Below are 16,487 nucleotides of genomic sequence, written 5' to 3'. Positions count from 1 at the left end.
GAGACAAGGTAGGTAAGGTTTTGAGTTTCCAAATTAAATGTTGGCAAAACTTGGTAGTAACATTTGGAATCAATTTTAAGCTTCTTTACCTTCAGGAAGACCTCTTTCCTCTGACAGATGATATGTAGTAGATTTTCCAGCTCTCTGAGACAAAACTTAATTCAGTGAAGGAATCTTAACTCTGCGTTTTTTTTTTCCTGTTCCTCTTCTAATATGTAAGAACTCTTACTTTAGGACCACTGGAATTTTTGACACCAATGATTGTGTTAAGTTACCAAGTGTAAATACGTACCATAAAAGACCATTTCTTTGCAAGTATTATTTCTAAATAACATTACCATAGCAGTATACAAAAGAAAAAAGAAAAAGATCAAGAAAAAATTATATAAATTTCTGCTCTTAGTTGAGTAAGTGCAATTCTATAAATTGTACTGTCTTTGAAGTAGTTTCATTTTTAGACACTATTTTTTTTTAACATCATCTCATGGCAAATTCTTCTGGTAACCTATGCCCTCAACTGTAGAAAGTCACAAATACAGGATAAAATCAGAATAGCTACTTACAAATTAATGGTCAGATGGCACCCAGTCTAACAACCATAATCAAATCAACAAGGGAGGTGAAAAGATGGTTTACATGTAATTCCATAAGAGGATGGGCATACCTGAGTCATATGCAAAATCTCTGGGTTCCTGTTTGATCATCAAAGGAGGGGGGAAGCTTTGGCTGGCTGCACCGCCAACCATGGTGGTATGTTCATAGACTGGGTCGTGGTACTCCTGCTTAAAGCCTTGTGGTGGGAAGGGGATGTTTGGCTCAGACATCTGGCGTTGGTACATAGGACGCCCTTCCCTTGGCATTGTCGGCAAAGGAGGAAAAGAATTACAGGGTTCAGAAAGCTGGCGGCGAAATCTGGAGAAGAGAGCGTGTTTCAGATGAAATGGTAACACAAAGTTGTCTTTAGAGGACTTACATAATTCCTAGCTGCTAGTGAGCACTTTAAACGTCTCAATGTGAACAGCTTTAGTGAGCCTCAGATTTCTCTTTCTTAGAAGAGTAGTGCTATGATTTGTTTTAACTCACACGATGACGTGTGCTCCCCTTTTAACCCATCCATTGCAAACAATTCAGAGTATCATGCAATTAAAGGTGTACTGCCAGTAGCTGGAGAACAACCAACTGTTTGGAATCAATATGAACTCTGACAGCTAAAATGACCAATTTTAAGCTAATTGGATCATTTACATAACTTCTAGAAGAAAGGGTTCTCAAATAATGAAAGGTAAGAAAAAGGAGGGGGGGACAGAATGAGATTTCCAATGGCGTTCTCTCTCTCTTTAAATTCTGTCACCAAACTAATGAACAGCCAAACAAAAGAGCCTCCAAACAAAAACCTACTTATTGGCTTGCCTTTCTTAACCCTCAGAAATTCAGGAAGCACAGGAGAACTGAATCTCTTCGCACATCAGCAGGCCTTTAAATTCTTCAGCCATGTCCAAATTAACAATGCATTCTTGTAAGAAATAAATCTTGGCATTACGATGGCTCTTTTGTTTTAAAAAGTCTCTCTCTGTCCTGTCAAACAACATTACAGCACATTCTGGATCCTATGACCTCCAAACTGTGGAGCCGATTTAAAAATAAGCACACATACACAGCTGGCCACCCAAGACATACAGGTTTGGGGTAAGCCAGGCTGATGAGGGCATGAGGAAGTTCTAAGGCCTAGGCAGAGAGCTGCAATTGAGTCCCATGCTCCTTCCTTCTTGGTAAAGACTGGCTGAACATATAATGGTTCTGTTCTGTACATCTCATCCATAATATCATTGACCCACCACAAAGATGTGGACTGATTAAAGATTTAAAAGTACTCTAAAAATGCCCCAGGAGTGCTTAAAAAATAACCTCTAAAACATATCCATGAGCAAATATTAGCCTATTAACCCTCCCCACTAAAAGCGTCCCGGAGACTTTAATTTTGAAAGTTAGCATTTAATTTCAGTAATGTTAAATGAAAAATAAGGCAAAAGCCAAAGAATGGCAGAGCAATTGCTTTAGCATTCGGAAGCCTACTCCCTGCCAGGGCTTAACGCTAGGTATACCGGCTACCATGAGAAACATGGCAATTCCACTTACACCTGCACAAAATAAACTTAGAAACCCAGATATTGTGAAACCCACTGCGGGGCTGGCTGGCACTGCATGCATTTCCCTTCTCTTGCTTATTTCATTAGCCAAAAAAAGAAACAGAAATTATCATTAAGAACTGTCAAGGAGTGAATCAGAAAATGGTAACTTGGAGATAAAATAAGAAGCTGGCTCCTTTCTGAAGCCTTAAAAGGAAGCTAATATCGCGTGCACTGGAAGCATTGTAAGGAAGCAAAGCTATTTGCTTTTTACGAGTCAATGTGATTTGTACTTGTATGTTCTTGTGAGAGGCCATGTATGTATCAGGGACATGAATCCCGGGAGAACGCATGGCTTGGGTGTCATTTGGTGAGCCACTGACCATTGGTCAAAGAGAAAATGAGGAAAAGGCTGTAGGACAGTAGGGAGGTGGACTGGTGGGTTAGGAGAGTCGGTATATGCACTGGGAGCACGGCTGAAGAAAATAGACCGGTCTCTTGCACAGTGGGTTCACGAAGACGTGCCAAAGGGCTGGCCTGAGGTGTGCGCTGAGGCTGAGGAGAGGAAGCAGAATGCAGGCCAGCTGGCTGTAAACAGTTCCCAGAGTGAGGTGGGGTGCCTGGGCTGGAGGGAGCTATCTGGGGAAGGGATCTGTTCCCAGAGCAAATTTGCCATTTATAACCAAGGGACAGCCATTTGTTGGCCAGAGCCCTCTAAGAAATCCTCCTCAGAAACATAAGGCTTCGGAGATTTTCCTGGGATTGGCCAGCTGGTGCCATGCTCAAAACTCAGTTGGGGGGCAGTGGGAAAAGACCCCGAGCTTCCCTCTTGTTGTTCCGGGCCGTCTGTTGTTAGTCTCAACTGTTTGACTTCAAGTTGAGAGACAAAAATGGATCTGGCCAAAGCACCTCCAGTTAGGTCATCTAAAAACAAGCGCACTACCTACTCAGCAGTCACCTTGCCTTAGGGATAGCCTGCCTACACAGAGGGCAGACGACATAACCTATAATTCAGTGCTCATTCGAATTGCAGGGCACTGGTGACAATAAATTCGGGTGCGTCTTCGGAAGAAGACAAAAAAGCAGTGGTTTGTCGCCCCTGCTTGTTCTCTGGCCCTGCAAAATGTGCTCCTGTGTAATGGCCTACCCTGCAACGGGCATCCTCTCATCTGTATTTACAAAACTGCTTGCAGAGAGATGCACTTAGCATTTCACTCTAAATACATCTCTAGTTTGTGGAGTGAGAAAGGAAAGACATTAGGAGGCGTTTAGGAACTACATCTCAGGAGAACTGGGTGACGAGAGCCAAAGGGAGAGAGAGGACATGGTTTTGTTTCACATGGGGAAATTAGATTTCATGCTATTCCTTTATAGCAAGGAGTAACTCAATTTGAGACTGAGGTATAAAGTGTTTCTTTATATATCCAGATTTGCCTGCAGTACACCTGCTTCCTCTGATGACTGGGAGGAGTCCTTTCAAATCAGCTATTTTTACAGTGATGTATCTCAACCAGTTCTGGTTGTCATTCATGGATGAACTCTTGAAATTTGGGGGATCCAATTGTTAATGTAATTTTATATTGAGTGTAACTGTATAACTTTTCAATTAAAAGGCAGATTTTAAACAGAAAGACAATAGAAACTCTAAGCTGTGAACTTCCTAATGATGTCATTCCTACTTCTGCTCTTGGAAGCATCTAATGCAGGCTACAGATACTACATAGTGGTGTGTGGTGCACGTTTCTTTCCAGTTAGTATTCAGGGCTATCACAAAGATAGTTACACAAGAGGCAATATTTTGCCATCATCTCTGTCCACACTTTTGATAAAGTCTTTTTCTCCCATGGAGACTATTGTTAAAGAGTTTCCTGGACAACACTGGTAATGGGGAACAAAACAGAAGAGATGAATTTAGCTGAATAGAGTAAGCCTGTATTCTAGCTCATGGATTAAAGAGGTACTTCCTCCCGAATGGCATTGGAACTTCTCTCAGTCAACAGTCTCCAATTACATGGCTCTCACCAGCTCAAACTCCAGTTCTTGCCTTGTTCATTTCTAAGTAACACTCATTTGGCAACTGTATCTCTGAAGCACTTTTTTAGAGTCCATAGTCATGGGTTTATGGACCTTAAATAGTCATTTGCAAGGAAAGCAAACAGATTAATCAAGTAAGTTATACTCTGTAAGACTATGTATAACTAAGCCATTCAATGTAAGGTAATGACCCTAATTTTGTAAGTCACCTAATAAAATGAGTCGACTAACTTTGCAAAACTAGCGTACTCATATACAGGCATGCTCTGTTATAACGTTTAAGTGAAGCAATTAATGAGAAGTGAAGGAGAAATGTTCAGATTAATTTCACTTTAGCAAACAATTTAAACCTTTACAAAAGTACTATTTGCAAATTATCTTCTCCATAAATTATTTTTATTATTGATAGAGCAACCTTTTATTGAGAATATTTTGTACAAATGTACCGAATTAATATGCTTACCTTAAAACACTAGAGATCTTCAGAACAGCTGTGGGTAACTTCCTCCATGAAAGCTGAAACTGGTGGAGATTTTTACTTTTTCATCTGAAAGGGTGTCTGCAGCTTACCTGTGGTCCATGGGGTAGGTGCTGTCTGGTATGGACTGAGAAGGAGGGAGGTGAGCTGGGAAGGCCCGGTCAGGTTTCGGAGTATGAGCTGTGTTTGGAGATGCATGGTGTAGTGGGGACACTGGAGTGCTGGATGGTGTCGGGGGATTGGAGGGCCTCATTCCCACTTGTGGCTTCTGATCATAGGCACTGCCCAGAGAACAAACGAGAGCATAGGTTGCATTGGAGTAATTTTTAAAGATCCCGATCCTAGGGAAATAACTAAACTCACCTTAGACATAAGTGATAAGGAAGCTAAACTCGTTCGGATTTTGATTTTTTTAATCGAGAATCTCTAAATTTCAAAGCCCCCATGCTCTGACATAGAAAATATCATATGAAACTGGGTAATGACTATTTGTAACGTACATTTTCAGTAGACAGAAAACTTAGTTAAGGAGGCCCTGTGTACTGAGGGATTACCATTAACTTCTGTCTATTGTGAACACCCACCTTTCAGAAATAGCTCTTTCCTAAATCATTAAATACCTGATCATCATTCTTCCTCTCTAGTACATTTCAAAGCAAGACCTAATGTCAGCTTAGTAAGAAAGACCATATCTGATTTGCCTTTATGTGTGGTAGAATTTGAGCCAGTGTTCTTGCTTTTCTAGATGTTTTATATTAAATGATGTTTGGCCTTGAATTCCTTGATAATAAAGATTAATGAGGAGAATTAAAGTGTCTCCGATATATTTAAGCTTTCTTTGATTGTGAGTGCAAAATAATCCTACTGTCATAGACTAATTTCCACTCTCAATTACAAATGCAAAACCAGTAAGCTGTTTGTTTTATACTATGACTTTGAATTGCTTTCCAGTGTGTGGCTTTCTGAAATATCTAATGTCTTCAACAAGGAAAATACCTTACTAAAATCAGATTTTATTTTCTGAACAACAAAAAGGTATATTGACGTGTAAAGTATCTAGAGACAATCTTATAAAAATATTAATAAGAACTGCTTAAGTTTGTGCAAGACTTTAATTGCAACAGAGGCAGGCAAATCTCTGTGAGTCAACCTTGGCTACAGACTGAGTTCTATGCCCCAGCCTGTACTGACTAGTCAGATCCGATCTCAAAACAAAGTATATATCCAGGTAAGTATGCATGTATATATATATATGTATATGTATGTATGTATATATATATATATATATATATATATACACTTTGTATATATACACTTTGTATATACACTTATGTATATATATATATATATATATATATATATACATAAGTGTATATACAAAAGTGATAGACTTTTAAAAGAAATATTTCCTTTGCAGATTGTAAAATAACTTATAGTTTCTCTATTACTACAACAGAATTATATCCACGCTTAAATATGCTTTCCAGAAGTGCAGGGGTATGTGATACATAATCTACTCCATCTTTAAAGCTATCTGTTCATATATAAAATACACTGGGAAGGGAAATTGTTGGAGGAGAAAAGAGGAACTGGTAGAAGGGAGCAAATATGGGAAAAGATTTAATTAAAGTGCATCATACATATAAATGAAATTCTTAAGCCGAAAACAAAAATGTCTTGTGTTTGGTTTTACCTATGTTCTTTACTGATGTTTCTAAAAAAAAGACCTACTATTTTTATGAAGTGGCTTGCTTGAGTCTTTCCCATAAAAAAGAAGAAACAAAGTTAGGTGAGGTGGCTCATGCCCTTAAGCACTCTGGAGGCAGAGACAGGTGGATCCCTGTGAATTCCAGGTCAGCCTGCTCTACAGGGTGAGTTTCAGGATGGCCAGAGTTACATGAAGAAACCCTGTCTCAAACAATCAAACAAACAAACAAACAAGAAAGAAAGAAAAGAGACAGAAAAGTGCCTAATCATCTTAAAATATTACTTTCTTCCCCTGTAAGTTGTTATATTAAATTTTACTATTTATAGAGAGATGAAAACTCCAGGATGTATTATATGCACCATATATGCTGAGAGAGATGGTGTCTTAGTTTTTTGTTGTTATTTTGTTTTTGTTTTTGTTTTTATAAACAAAATCCTTCAAATTGTTGGCCAATTCCTCAACTGTTAGTTTATAGGACTGAGATATACTGTATAAAACAGTATTTTTATGGTCACCATAATAACTGGTTCAATGACTGGAAATTGTCCAATGTTAAAATAATTGTGTTGCTATACACACCTTAATGAGAAAATGCAAACAAAATGAAATAGCCAATTGTACGGTAGTATTTAACATGAACTCAGTTTGCTCTCATGGTTTACTTTTATAATAGATCTGTTTTAGAATATATTTAGTTTCAAATGAGCTACCTCCCAATTTCAGGCTTTAGTGAGCCTCGTAGAAAGTCACATATGAAACAATAAATTTCAAGAGCAAACAGGAACAAAGGATCTCAGCATTGGTCAGTTGCCATGAGATGGCACAACTTAATTTTTTTGACTCTTCCATCTAACAGACTTGAAAGATGGCATAAGCAGGTATATTTGCAGCAACACAAGATTCTTCCGGATCCTAACACATTGTGCCTGAATTGATATACCTTATAAAACAGTACAAAGATTTGGAATCATTTTCCTAAGTTCTCAAGCCACCTCCCTTTAAGAACTATGTCTCTACTGTAATCAAGAATAATAGTCAACAGCTATAGCCAACTCTTTTTTTTTAACGCAATTAGAGGCCAAGATGAAAAGTAAAAAGCATGCAATTCACTACAAAGGGTTTTTAATGAACATATGTGTTATCAAATTTTCTAGCAGATGAACAATGCACTTTGAATGCACCACCCTTTATTATCATCTCAAGAACAACCGGCTTTTTAATAGATAATAGCCTTGGCTAGGCCTTATAAAATTATAGTTTTATTGCAATTGTCCATGAATGCACCTTATAGATCATCTGTAAAGCCTGTCAGATAACTAATGTACTGCCTTTGCTTGCCAAATGTTATATATTTTTTTCTACAAACTATCTAAAGTACATAATGCATTCATTCTGATGGGAACCTTCAAAAGCTGCTTGTGCCAAACAAGACCCTCTTTTCCAACCCAAGATGCATCACCACAATGCAAAAGCAACTAATGATTGAGATGAGAATTATTACTTTAAAATGATTCTAAAGTGTGTGATTGTATGGCAAATGGGTCTTTAGAGTTCTGCTGAATACATTACCTAATTAGCTTATTATGTAATGAAGATGTAACCCATAAAATTGACTTGAGATTTTATTATCATTCTACACTTTCTGGTTCCAAAAGGGATGCTGCTCTCTATGAGCACAAGGCTTCTTACCTGACATTGTACAGGCACTTTTCTCCATAGCTGAATTTAAAGGGCTGCTCTTGACTGCAAGCAGACCCGAGTTCTGAACATGGGCTGTGGGGTTCTTTCTTGATTTTCAGTGGTAGGCCATGAAAAGCCACTAAAAACAGAACAAACATATCCATAAAGATTTAAGTCAATTAATAACTAAGTCTATTAGTCTGTTTTACTTCTCTTATTTAGATTATCATTAACAGCTCACAGTAACTTATGCTTTTAAGAAAAATGGCATTTGATACTCTATGAGGCTGAAAGGATTCTGGACATTTCCTGTGCTCTGCAGCCAGCCCCCTTTGTGCGTTTACTGTCTAACAAAATGCAAGTCTGTTTTTTGTTTGGTTGGTTGGTTTTTGCTTTGGTGAAATGATATTAACAATTCTAGAAGCTCAGTTTTCAGAAAAGAAGTTTCGAAAACCTGTTATAAATATTTCCATTGACTAAAACAGAGACAAAAATTTACATCTGTTTAGCCAAGATTGGAATAAGGAGTTAAGCATTACTGTATTGTATAGTATTGCTTCAGTAGCAGTAATCTCATGATACATGACAAAGGAAATCCAGGTGTAGGTCCAAAGGCAAGCCATAAAAGTATGGGACCTATGGAAACCAACATCTTTAAGGTTGATGGTTATTTTTAGACAGAAACCAAAATCTCTGCCTATCTATTTACCTAAACTATAAGGTTAAAATATGATACGTGGAAGATTTTCGCCCCATGTAATCCTCAATAAAACTTATTCTGTATCAAATAGTATTTTCCCTTTTTTCATATAACTTAATATGTAACTATTTTAAAGCATAGTCAGTTACTGTTCATGTACATTCATTGAGCTTAATTTAAAGTCAGTTATATCATAAAATGTACACTGTAAGAAACATACACACACATATATTCACATAAATGTGCTTATTTTAGGACTATAAAACCAATGAATAAATTTCACTGTATTTTTAAAAACCTGATGATTCCACAAGTGTTCACTATATTCTCTTTAGATTTCTTTCACAATGAAATGTCTATGATTAAAATTTTTGATACATGGAAAAGAAAACCACAAAAGCATTTACTGTGTTTACTAAGAAAATTCTCTCCTCCTGTATTGTATACATGTGTGATACATGTGTGTGCATACAGCATCAATAACTCTTAGAATGAGAAACATGTATGTTACAACGTATTTATTGTTTTTTTTATAAAACTTTTAAATTATTTTCAAGCTCTTTGAATATAGACAGCAAAATGTATGTACTCAATTTCTAGAACTTTGAATTAAAACCTAAATTTTATATTTTCCTAAACTGTAGCAATATACAAAGAAACCCATTTGTCCACATAAAAAGTCACATAAAAAACTGAAAATTCAGATTTAATTTACATGAATAAAAGTTTGTTAAGACTTACTTACGATGCTATATTTCTTTAGTTAGGACTTTTTGACCAAAGGTATAAAAAGATTAGTAAACAGCTTGAAGAATAAATTTAACCCAAGAGAAAAACTTACCAAATTAAGGTTTACTAAAATTAAAATTACCTCTTTAATGGCACTATTAGAAGAATGAAGGATAAGGCCAAAAGATTTAGAAAATATCTAAATAGCAAGATAGGGCAGGAGGCAGCAAAATGAGTGAAAACAAAGTCAAAGTTTTGCTCATCAGGAAATTGCCAATAAGGCGACAAGATTATCACCAAATGCTCATTAGAAAAACAAAACTATAATAAAAGATTGACAATCCTGATATTGAACAAAATAATGGAAGTTGGTACATGCCTCTCAGAAAAAGTTGAGATTGCCTGAAAGCTGCAACATGAATGTATTATGGTCTAGTAATTACACTAATACATATGTCCCTATATGTGTGTGTCTGTATATATGAGAATAGAGTTCATATGCTCCCCAAAAGACATATGTAGGAATGTTTGTGGAAGTTTTATTATGTAAAGAAAGCTAAAAAGGTTTTAAATATGCATTGGTGGAGATAAGTAAGCATGGCATCTGCATGCAAAGAAGAAATAACAAGGAATAAAGCCCCTTCCAATGCATCCAAAACCACAGATGCTTACAGCTCTGCAGCTAAGCCCTGTAAATTTCCAAAGCAAAACTAGCCGAGAGAGTAAAGATTTCCTTCTGCATCTAGCCTGTGGTTTTGTTTGGCGGCTCAGTTAAATTAAGTTGTTGAGATGGGCTGTATCTCCAATGGCTAGCGTCCTTCAAACCAAGGGGAGATGTGGACAAAAGACGTGAGCTCCAGAGACCATTGTGTGACACTGAAGGCAGAGATCAAGCAGAGGATTTCTGCAAACCCAGAGATGTCAAAGAAGGATATGAAAGTGGAAAGGACTGGGGAGAATCATAGAGCTCCCTCTCCTCCCTCTCCCTCTCCCTCTTCCTCTCCCTCTCCCCTCTCCCCTCTCCCTTCCTCCCCTCTCTCTCCCCTCTCTTACTCCTCAGAATCTTCCTTACATCTTCATCCTGCTCTGTAGCCACTGAAAATGAAGCCAAGCCGTATCTGTTTTTAAGCCACCCAGTACATAGCACCTTGTTATTTCACCTTAATCTAATGCTCCATTCCTAGTAAGTGTTGTCACCAAGCTGGCCGAGTAATGAGTTTAGGCTACAAGAATTTCTAGGTGATTATCATAACCGGACAAATGCTGAGTCCAATGTGAGGCATGGCTCCACCAGAGCAATTTGTGTTCAAATAGACCCAGCACTTGAAAAAATTCTATTTAGATGCCAACACTAGAACGCTCTCCACCTTGTAAGCTCCCCAGCAATACCAGTGGAGGGTTTCCACTCTCTTTACAACCTCATTCTATGCCTGTGGGGCTGTGAATCATTATGGACCAAGAATTGATTTTTCTTTACTAGTCCCAAGTCAAAGACTAACAGGACGATCTAAGATACCCAGCATTTATCTTTTTTTTTTCTTTTTCATATCTGTAGGTGAAGCATCAAACTTAAAGCCAAACCGAAGCCTTCGATTTTTCTGCACAAGATCGTGGAGACTTATCTTTTATGACCTGAGCTCACTTAAGCTTGCCTCCCTCCTGGGAATCATACCTATGGCTTCCTGTAGACAACTTCTCTTATTTACCTTTGCATGAGAGATGTAGAGACTCCCACCAGGACAGGCTGAGTTGGAGGCTGCCTACAGTATATTTCATCCCAGGACTCGAGGCTTAGCGTCTGCTAATAGGAGGTTTTTCCAGATCATTGGCACCGGCGCAAGAGAAAGCAGCACATTCATCTCGTGCAATTTGCTGTACCTTCCCACATGGAGCTGGTGCATGTAAAAGGCTGTTAAGTACTAAATTATTCCTTATCAAATCACCATCATCTGGAGTCATGATCAACACTAATTAAATTACTTTCACTGAACACGGCTCCAGCCTGCTGCTGAGGCTGCTAGCATTCCGCTTACAGTGCAGTCCTCCCTGGGTCCGGAACACAGACCTGCAGGCATCGGCATTGTTTGTAGTTTAATTAAAGTGAATCTTTCCTTTTTCAAGGGAATTAAATCAAGCGAGTTAGCCTCTTCATTTCATTGACGAAGAAATGATGTTTCCAAATGATACTTTATTCCTGACTTTATAGAGTTCGGATCCTTTATCTAAGTATAAAATTTAGAGTGTATCTCAGGCATTCCTCAAACAGGGTCCGAGGGTTCCCATGCAAACTTTTACAACCACACAGCTATCGGCTCTTCTAGGGAGAAGTAGACTCAAGAGATGGGCTTTGCATTCTATGCCTTGATGGAAGCTTGACCTTTAAAAACACATCGTAAGGCTGACTAATGATGACTGAGTTTGTCTAACGGTTAAATGTAAGAGCTCCAAAACATCAGGACTTAAAAATATGCACTTTCAAAAATAATTTTTTTTTTTTTTTTTTGGTTTTTCGAGACAGGGTTTCTCTGTGTAGCCCTGGCTGTCCTGGAACTCACTTTGTAGACCAGGCTCGCCTCGAACTCAGAAATCCACCTGCCTCTGCCTCCCGAGTGCTGGGATTAAAGGTGTGAGCCTAAATTTAACCACTTCCTAACCCGAGAGTTTGCAAGAAGTGGTTATGGCATTTATCGTTAACTGCATAGAAATTCAGTGGTTATTTTCATTTAAGAGCTGTGAGTGATGAGATAGGGCCTAGTACCGTTTCTCTTCTACCTACATTTCAGAAGGGAAAGAGTTCCGTCACAACGCGGCAGAAGCACTGAGCCGCCCTTAGGTTTCCACAAGCAAGGATCCTAATTTAAATGTGAACTTGTGATTGAACAGAAAGACAACATAAAACAACTTGTAGGTCAAAGAAGGAATTACATTCTCTCAGGAGAATACTTCCTTAGTCATGACATGAAAGCCTTACCTTGTAACGTTCCGCTGAGAACAGAAGATGTTTGTGACAGCTATCCACTAAACAGTCATCTACAAATGGAGTTTGGGTGGGAGGCTGAGTTTACAATCTGAATAAGAAACTGCAGCTATGTTTGAAAATAACTCAGATTTGCATAGTATTTTGTGATCTTCAAGGCTGGACTTGACTGTTGCTCAAATGATCAGATGTCAGTCTTGGTCCCCAGTGTGAGGCGTGGTTGTAAGAAGAGGGATTCTTTAGGCAATAAGCCCTAGTGGGAGGAAGACTTCAAGGTCCTGGTGCCTCTTTTATTTCCCAGCTATAAAACACTTCGTCTGATATGTTGTATTGTGCACTGCAGATTAAAAACGTATAGCCTACCCCCTAAAATCTCTGAAGCCATTACCCAAAGTAAGCTTTCTACCTTTTAAGTTCATTCTATTGGTTATTTAGTCACAGACCTGAAAAGTTAACATAAAGAATCCAAGCAGAATGCCTGGGTAAAGATCTCAGAAAACATTAAAGCAGGTTAAGAATTAGAAACTGGGGCTGAAGAGGTGGCTCAGTGGTTAAGAGCACTTGTTGTTCTTACAGAGGACCCAAGTTCAATTCCCAGCATCTACACAATGGTTCATGACTATCTGCAGCTCCAGTTTCAGTGGATCGAGTCTCCTCTTCTGACCTTCATAGGCATCAAGCCTATATGTTGACAGACATACACAGAGGCAAAACTTCCACATGTAAAATACAATGTATCTAATTTAAAAAGTTAGTATTATTACATGCAAAGGGAGGTGGAAGGGAATGGATCTGAAGTTCCAGGTCCTCAAAGCCAGCCTGGTCTACAAGACACCCTACTTTAGAAATAGTAACAAACAAAATTTTTAAAATGAATCTTGGGGTTTTGGTTGCAATAAAATTAAAATCTGTTTACATTTGCACTTGAAATGTTTCTTGTTAAAGAACACACTATAACATTGTATAAAATCACATCAGGTGTTTTTGAACCCTTCATTCCTTCCCTGTTTGTATCTACTAGGCCTTAAATGGTACTCTGGAGCACTGAGAGCTATGGAGTGCAGGTGTTGAAAAAGATGACTTCATACCATCAAGTGCAAATATAGGTCTAATCATAGTTTTATTTAGATTTCTGAAAAATATTTCCTCTAGCAAAGATTTTAGCCTGTTCTATATTCCTTATGTTTGATTAATTCATGTGTGTGTGATACACACAGCTGTATGCATGACCTTACTAATATATTCTTGGCACTTGTATCTAAATGCGAAAACTTCTCAGAGCGTTTGTGTTTGCTTTTAGGCATTCTGCCTTCTTTCAATTTATTACTGTGACCAAGACATTTAAAATTTCACACTACTCATATTACACTGAAGCAAAGATGGTGCTTATACACTAAGAGTTTGCCTTACCCTGGGATTACAAAACAAAGTCACAAGCAACATACAAGTCTACTTCTAGACATCTCCAGAGAATGTAAAGAAGCAGGAAGTCCGCTGGGCTCTGGTTTCACTCTTCTTAGTTTTTAACTTTTCTAAGAGTGAAACAGAATAATAATTTCTAGGAATACAAAGTATTTACCCTAGGAGAAGAAACATTTATTTTTAGCTCTTGTCAAAAGAGAAACAGGTCTTTGAAGCAAATCTACAATTTCTAAAGGGAACTAAGCCAAGAGTGCAGTCTCCTCCACTGGTACTGAGACTCCTGAACTATTATAAAATAAAACCAAACCAAAACTTGACATTTAGGGTAATCTACAGTATGGTACATGAGGACTTTAAAGGACAGGTTGTGACCCCTACAACTTACTACTTTTTTTTATAAATGCACTGGAGGACCTTCCGGGATTAGTGTGAGCCACAGACCTGAGTAGCCATGATGGACCTGCAAAGCCTGAACATTTACCATCTGATTCTTTCCAGAGAACAGCTTGCGGACCCTTGCTTCAGATCACGTTCTATAGTGATAAGGGAGAAAGCAAACATGAAAGAAGCTGGCCGAGTGATATGTGCTCATGTGCACTGTCAACCTAGTCAACAAAGGTCAGCTTGTTGTGGTCTGGTAACACTTGTGGCCCAGAGTAATCAATTCACAAACAAGCTGATGAAAAATGGCACAAAATTGAGACTCTAAAACACTACAGATTTATGAGGTGTGAGGACTTTCAAGGCACTTACTTAAGTCTGGGATGACATATAACATGCAGAATTTTTTTTACACCTGTCTAGAAAATATAACTGAAAAACAGTCAAAACAAAAACAAATCATATTATAGGCATCAAAGTGCTTATGGAAAAAAAATACTGGGCTATGGAAGTGCTTTGGAAGAAGAAAAAAAATCTCTGTAAAAGGTGAAAAAAATAAATGGTATACATAAATTAGAGTATTTAAGAGCAGATACAAGCCCGCCATGAAAAATGCATGCAGACTTTTATAAAATAAATGTAGTTCGGAGAACACTCAGTAGAAGAAGCACTCCCTTTAAGTTAGTATCACTTCAAGTTCAGGTGATAAATGCATGGTGATGACCTCAATTAGTCCTCAGCTAAATCTCAGAAGCAAAGGGGAAGGTGTATGTACAAATAAGGATGATAATGTCAAACGGTCTGTAAATACACCTCACAAGGTAGAGAAGCTCAGGGGTCCTCAAGCTGCTTGTAAGCCTCTCCAGAGATTCTTTCTCAGTACATTTGCCTCTTCAAACTCTCCCTCCTCTCACTGTGTACACACACACACACACACACACACACACACACACACACACACTGGCATCCATTACTAAAGAGCCTAATCTCTGCTATCAGCAGAGTGCCTTTATGGGGCCATTAAGCCATTTCTCTTGTTTACAGTGCCTGAAGAAAGATGTGAATTATGTCTGTGACAAAACAAGCGATAACATTTCTAAACTGCTATCAAAATGCAAACTGAAACACATTTAAGGGCAGGGACCCCGATTCTGGTTTTCATGATTTTCCATTGTTTACAGACTCTGCAAATATATTCACCTATAATATCTCTGAGGCAGAAATTCAGATCATAGCACAGAAATGTGATATCCATTTCATTCCTAAATAAGATTCCTTAAATAGTTATAAGAAAAAAAAGAGAGAGCCAGAAAATGTTTGGAGATATTATTGTTTCAGAGATCCACTCTGTAGTGGGCTCCTTGATGCTTTCACAACTTAAACGATATTTAGTAATCGTGAGAAACAACCATTGTTCTGAACCTCAGAATTCTTTTAGGTCAAGATGTTATGTATGGCCCAAGTTTTGAGACTGAGAGGGTTGGATTAATCATCAGAGCCCTTTGATTGCAGGAATGATAAGACGAAGGCCAGAGTGTAAAGCAGGCCAGCTTGGGGCACATCAGATACCTGCTGTCAACAGATCATCTTAGTGAAATCATGCATTTATGAAGATAGGACCTGACCCTTCGGTGATTACTGTCAGTAACACTGAAAATGCTCTTCATTTCGAGGATTTCTAAATAATTCTGTCAGAGGCAAACAGAGGTGACAGTTGAGGTCCTAGAGGTGACCCTGGGAACTCACACCTCCATTCAGCATCACATGTGCACACACTTGGGACCTGAATGCAATGTAGAAATAGAAGCCCAGAAACCTCACAGATTGCAGAATGGACTTCTTGATGAAGATGTGACCTCCTGGGACAGCCATTCCTCAAAAGTAGACTTAGTACTACAACTTCTCGTACATTGCAAAGCACTGTTATACAACTTAACAGAATAGTATGAATCTGCGTTTGGGGTTTTAATATCATGTCTTGGCTCAGTGACTGGTGGGGATGCAATGTGGACTTGTCTCACTTGACTGAAAATGATTTTCTCCCATGAGGTCAGATGAACTCCATTAAAGGCTGCTAACATTTCGGTTGGGTTCAGATATCTGTGGTTACTTGTGAAGACCTGGGCTTTCAGGTGTGCAGAGTAGTCTCGGTGGAGTCCTGGAGATTATCTCGTTAGATGCAGAGAAAGCATTTGACAAAATCCAGCACCCATTCATGATAAAAGTCTTGGAAAGATCAGGAATTCAAGGCC

General features: G+C 38.4%; 1 protein-coding gene across 4 annotated transcripts in view; it reads right to left on the bottom strand.

Moving 5' to 3' along the window:
- The window catches only part of Etv1 (ETS variant 1), an 87,537-nt gene that overhangs the window by 30,569 nt on the left and 40,481 nt on the right, over positions 1–16,487 (bottom strand). For all 4 annotated transcript variants that reach the window (XM_029484741.1, XM_029484740.1, XM_029484739.1 and 1 more), the window contains 3 exons: positions 8,036–8,165; positions 4,731–4,919; positions 665–912 (listed from right to left, as the gene is read on the bottom strand). In XM_029484741.1, coding sequence (XP_029340601.1) covers positions 665–912; positions 4,731–4,919; positions 8,036–8,165 — 567 coding nt within the window. The remainder of the gene's footprint in view (positions 1–664; positions 913–4,730; positions 4,920–8,035; positions 8,166–16,487) is intronic.

This window comes from Mus caroli, chromosome 12 (genome assembly GCF_900094665.2).
Source record: "Mus caroli chromosome 12, CAROLI_EIJ_v1.1, whole genome shotgun sequence".
Classification (NCBI taxonomy): Eukaryota; Metazoa; Chordata; class Mammalia; order Rodentia; family Muridae; genus Mus; species Mus caroli.
This window is presented reverse-complemented; position numbering and strand designations above follow the sequence as displayed.